The sequence below is a fragment of the Amblyomma americanum genome, chromosome 5, assembly GCF_052857255.1.
Source record: "Amblyomma americanum isolate KBUSLIRL-KWMA chromosome 5, ASM5285725v1, whole genome shotgun sequence".
NCBI lineage: Eukaryota > Metazoa > Arthropoda > Arachnida > Ixodida > Ixodidae > Amblyomma > Amblyomma americanum.
This window is the reverse complement of record NC_135501.1, coordinates 21,346,222-21,351,452: the sequence shown is the minus strand read 5'-3', so window position 1 is coordinate 21,351,452 and position 5,231 is coordinate 21,346,222. Positions and strand designations below refer to the sequence as shown.

The window sequence follows — 5,231 nt, the reverse complement described above, 5'->3', positions numbered from 1 at the left end:
CCGATATCGAACTCGATGCAGATCCGGCGTTGCTACACGGCGAATTCCATCGCGATCTACCGCGATCCTGCTCGACTGCATGGAGCACGATCCAGGCGTCGCTGCGAGCCTCGTTCCCAGACTATACGATAACTGACAGAAAATATTTGAGCTGAAGAAAAGAGTACTGGAAGAGTTGTCATAGAAAAAATGCACAATTTTAAAACAGCAGTTTTTTTTATTTGCGAATTTTGGTTTGCAAAGCGGTGTTCATACTCTCGGCACCGCATACCCGGCATGCCCGTTTTGCCAGTGGTATACAAACACCAACCCGGCTCGCACATGCGTTGGCCGCCGAGTGTTTTTGCTGCTGTTCGCAATGGAATCCCCTGCTGGTGCTTCGCGCCCTCGGAAGCTATGGTCGGAAGAGGAGACTTCCGTGCTGATTGACCTGTGGGAGGACCGTCTGGACGATTTAAGGCGCCAGGAACGCAACAGTGGCGTCTACAATGGCATTGCGGAGGCAATGGGCGCGGCTGGTTTTCAGCGGTCGGCTGTGGAGCTTCGTCATAAAATGCGCAACCTGACACGCACATACCGGTAAGTGCCATGTCCCTGTTTAATAATCAAGCGATATAGGTCAACGCCCGCACCCTTCATTGTGCAATTGAGGCTAGAAATACGAAGCATGTTTCAGTGTTCCGCAACTCCACATGTAGTACATAAAGGCTTCTGCCGTTTATACGCGAGCGCACCAGACATCTGGCAGCCTATTTATCATGTGGCACCTAATTTTCGCTAAATAAGGCGTGAAAGCAGTTTCATCACCGATGCTAGCTCCGTATGATTATGGCCACGATTTTCGCTCTCAGTGCTGGGCCTCAGCGGTTCTGTGTACAAATAAGCACTTTCGTCTCGGCGAGTGGGTTTATTTTGCATTAAATGAACTGCACTTGCACAAAGACAGGTGGAAGTAAAGAGACGTGGCGACAGGACAGAGGTTTTTGTCGCACATGTTTGCATGGCGAGGTGTAGAATACCCCTAACCTCCGACTGTTTTTATGCAGCGTCAATGGGTGTCACGGCAAAGCTAGCGAAAAAGCCACGTTGGTACAGTTTGTCGAGCCCAGTTGAAGTGCACCAGATAACCATATTTACTGTGTACAGACGTACAGGAACAAACATTTATGGGATGCGGGTTCACGAAAAAACTGTTGTTCATGCATAGTGCACAAAATTCGAGGGGGCACACATTCTCCATCCTACCAAACGAATGCAAGCTCATTAGCTAGCGAGGCAACGCAGAATTCTACCATTATTCGCGAGTCTGCATTATGAAACTTTTTTCCCAGTTTTTAACAAGAGCTAATGTCAGGCTAGTTGGTGATCATCTACAGAGGCCAAGTTATAATGTGCTAAAACCACAACACAAATACATGTGCTATGTGCTCTCTTTTGTGTTGTGGTTTTAGAATGGTTTTTCCCAGCTGTAGGCACGGAAGCCTGGTCTCGTTTCGGCCTCAGTTTTCAAACACCCCTTTTGCAGCTGTTTTCTGTAGTGCGGTATGTGTCATACAAAAAATTCAATTTGTGCAGGCACTTTCTCAAGACTAGAAAGATGACCGGTTCCTTTGCCATCAGCTGGCTGCATTTTGAGCGTCTTCATTCTTTTCTTGGGGCTTTACCGGTAAATGATCCTACACTGGCCCAGGAGTCCAGCTGTGGTGACCAGAGTTCTGTAGAACATGTAAGTAGCTTGTATTTCGTTGTACAGACATCTAGCAAAGGATGGAACAATGATTTTGTTATCTCATATTGTCCTGCTGCATAAAAATCCATTTTGCATTGGCTGTCATATCCTACAAAACGTGCAGGATATTCTCTGTATAAACTAAAGTACATTTCGTGGTTAACCATGCCTCTAAAATCCAGTGAAATAAATTGCCTCGTACAAGCTATAATCACCTGCATAACTCAAAAAGCTACTTTTTATATGTGCAGCTCATTCGACAAATGGTGCATGGCACCAATAGTACCAGCCGCCGCACTGCCACGCCTGCAAGTGATGCCTTTGAAGCCTCAACGGAAATCAGCAGGCCGCAGAACCTCGACAATAGCACTTCGGAGGGGAATGAAAATACTCTGCCGCCACAACAACCGTCTCCTCAGCAGCAGCAACCATTGCGCAAGAGGAAGCGTGCCACATGTGCGACAGAATTCCAGCAAGCTCTGCTCACAGAGCAGAGGCTGCTGAGAGAGAGCTTGGAGGCTTCTCATGCTACAGAGGTGGTATTGCGAGAGCGGCAGTACAAGCTGCACGAGAAGATGGTCAATGTCATGACTAAATTCTTTGAAACACCCTAAATAAATTATTTCAGCCATTACGTCCGTGGTGCGATTTTAGCAGTGTGTATGGATTAAGTCCTACACTGATACAGGCTAAACTGTATGTTACAAGAACACCACACCAAAAAGAAAGTACAGGAATGACACATATGTTCGTACGAAGAGAGAGAGGACACAAAGCTTTAAATCAGAATTGCAGTCGCATAGAAAGAGTGGAAAAGAACATACTACAGAGCACATTAATTTTCAGGTCTGAATGTTATGTTGTGTAGCCTTGAAAAAATAAGAGAACCAAGAACATTGAAAACAGTTAACTACACTGAATGTCTGAGCCTGCTCGAAGTGTTACTCGGAACAAATATCAGCATCCTTAATATGACATGTGTCCAATATTACAAAAGCCCCACAACAAAGCCGTGGCCCTGTAATTTGCTGGTTTCTGGGTTGCTTCGGGATTACGAGCAATGAGGCCACAGATAGGCGTACTGCGTGAGCGTAAAACAAATCAAGAAGTGAAATGTTTCCTCTGAAGATTGCATATAGTGAGAGTAAGCTGAAAAAAAGTGTATCTCGGATGAACAGTTAACTCCACGTTGTAACACAAAAAATTCCGGAGTCCTTCACTGCGGCGTCTCTCGTAGCCTGGTTCGCTTTGGGATGTTGAACCCTCGTAAACCATCCTTAAGAGGTGGCTGCAAACTAGCAAGCAACTGGACCCTAACAACATTTCAAAAGTGATTTCTTGCCATCTCTGCATTGGACATGCACACTACAGACAGCTTCCTAGTGGTGAGCCGCATGTGATGCGGAAACACTGTCACAATAAAATATATTCATCATCGTGCATTAAACTGTACAAAAATTTCAGAAAACATTAAGATAGATTTTTTCGATCTCCCTTGCTATAGGAGCAGAGTCACATCTAGATTGTTCATGTATTTTTATGGCATTATAGGCTCTCAAGTTCCTTTCAGGCTAAAAAATACAATATGCAAGAAACTGAAACATTGTATGTGGTGCACAATAGCCTTGTGTTGTAATGTGCAATAATAAGGCATGTATTAAGTACACAGTAATACATTATAGAGACTGCAATTCTTGTGGATGATGCTAATGAACTGTTTCCTTTCTGATTAAGTGCAGGCCTCTCGTGAGCCACGGATGTCAACCAGTATTTTAAAGCAATCAATACACTTTCAAATTTGTGCCGACGGCAGTAACACTGGGCATCCCAGCTAAATGTAACCAAGTTTTTAGAAGGCGGAGCGTCCTAGGCAAGCGAGGCCAACGGAGTGCTTTAGAGGGTTGGCTAGACTAGTCTGCAGTATTTTTTTTCTGCTCAGTTAGTTTACTAGCGAAGACTAACAGCTAACTTTTAAAATGTTAGCTTCAAGAAAAAATTTAAGTGAAAGTTGTAGACGTCTACAACACCTTGAAAAATAGCTGCTTGAAATGTTTGCAACATTGTACCATTTTCATAGTTTTTTTGCCTGCCCTAAAAGAAATGGCATGAAATTCAAAGTCTATACTTGACATTGGTTCTATTTCAGCGCCACAAGGCATGCTCTAAGAGAAGAAATGCACATATCTGTGGAATGCTGTTCCTGACAGAGTTTCGCATTGTAAGTGAATATGGGATACATGCCGGTAGTCAATGCGCGGGAAGATTGCACATGTCTGAAAGGGTTAGAGTAAGGAAAGGAAATGCGAGGCCACCTGGATAGTGCGTAAAAGAGATTAAGGAAGGTGTCAAGGCATAGACTTTTAAAGATAAACACGTATGTACACACACAGCGTAGTGTATTCATGTGAGGAACCCTGCATCAGTGCGCCTCGGGCAGAAGTGGTGCATAACAACCTATTCGATAAGGCATGTGTCTCCTGTTTTGCACAAGCATCTACCGTAGCTGGGTGAGATAATGATGTGAAAAAAGCTATGTGTCTGGCATGCACCTTAAATAGTGCAGAAGCGTCTCTTACTACTGCTAAAAACAGTTATACAGACGCACTCTTGGCAACGTGTCCGTAGCTGCCGGCACACACCCCACGCCCAATACAAATGCACATCCTTGCCGGGAAGCACTTTCCGGACATAGCAAATGTCGTCCTCTGATACCACAGTAAGAAAGCAGTTACTTGTTTACAGGTATGCAGTTTTGTCATGTTGAAGCTTGCATCACACTGAATAAATTACATCTGTGATGACCCAGGAATCCTTTATGGTGTATCCGAGATCCATGTTGACTCTCATCAGCAGCGTAGTGCTAGCAGGTTGAGCATGAAGCAGGTGCATGCAAATGGTCATGTTGTTCGAATAAAACAAGAAATGTAGGGTTCGTTTACCAGCCAAACTCCACATGTATGGTCGCAACCGACAAAAATGGGTTAAATTTTGACAAGATGGTCAGGCTCCACAGGAAAGCTATGATCATGAGCATGCCAGCATGGAAGCGATTTCACAGTGCAGATGGAGTGCCTCATAACAATGTGCACACACACTTGCATTGCTGGTGGTTAATGGTCCTCGATGCAGCTTACTGGGATACAACTGCTTTCACCCACACGGCATCTAGGCCAGTTTCATCTGCCAGACAGACGTATGCAACATCAGGGTTTAACGTTGCAAAGTTTTTACATGAGTACCAGCTGGGCTGTGTTTTTTGAGTGGTAACAGGGCATATCGGAGACCATGTTCATGGTGCAATTACACAGGAAGCAATGTCGAACTTCCCGGGGCTCGCTCTCGGCGTTTGCATTCTCTTGTGGAGTTCACGCGCAAAGTGGCATTCTGTAAAACCACATGTCTGAGATCTATGTGGCCGCTACCATCATCGTTGTACATGAAGGCATTGAGCGTGCTTATTAAGAGCAGGTGGGCGAAAGCAGTCACTTTTTCTTAACGGAAC

General features: G+C 44.8%; 1 protein-coding gene across 1 annotated transcript; it reads left to right on the top strand.

Moving 5' to 3' along the window:
• The first annotated feature begins 358 nt into the window (after positions 1-358).
• LOC144133732 (uncharacterized) lies at positions 359-2,351 on the top strand. The gene is made up of 3 exons (XM_077666861.1): positions 359-579; positions 1,576-1,726; positions 1,981-2,351. Exons 1-3 carry the CDS (start codon positions 359-361, stop codon positions 2,341-2,343), a joined length of 735 nt encoding a protein of 244 aa, XP_077522987.1. The 3' UTR covers positions 2,344-2,351.
• Positions 2,352-5,231: the final 2,880 nt, after the last annotated feature.

What these genes read in the sequence shown, in the direction of transcription:
- LOC144133732 (XM_077666861.1), top strand. Translation starts at nt 359, where the DNA reads ATGGAATCCCCTGCTGGTGCTTCGCGCCCTCGGAAGCTATGGTCGGAA. An exon ending in AACCTGACACGCACATACCG is followed by an intron (nt 580 to 1,575) that starts GTAAGTGCCATG and finishes CAATTTGTGCAG; the next exon opens with GCACTTTCTCAAGACTAGAA. An exon ending in ACCAGAGTTCTGTAGAACAT is followed by an intron (nt 1,727 to 1,980) that starts GTAAGTAGCTTG and finishes TTATATGTGCAG; the next exon opens with CTCATTCGACAAATGGTGCA.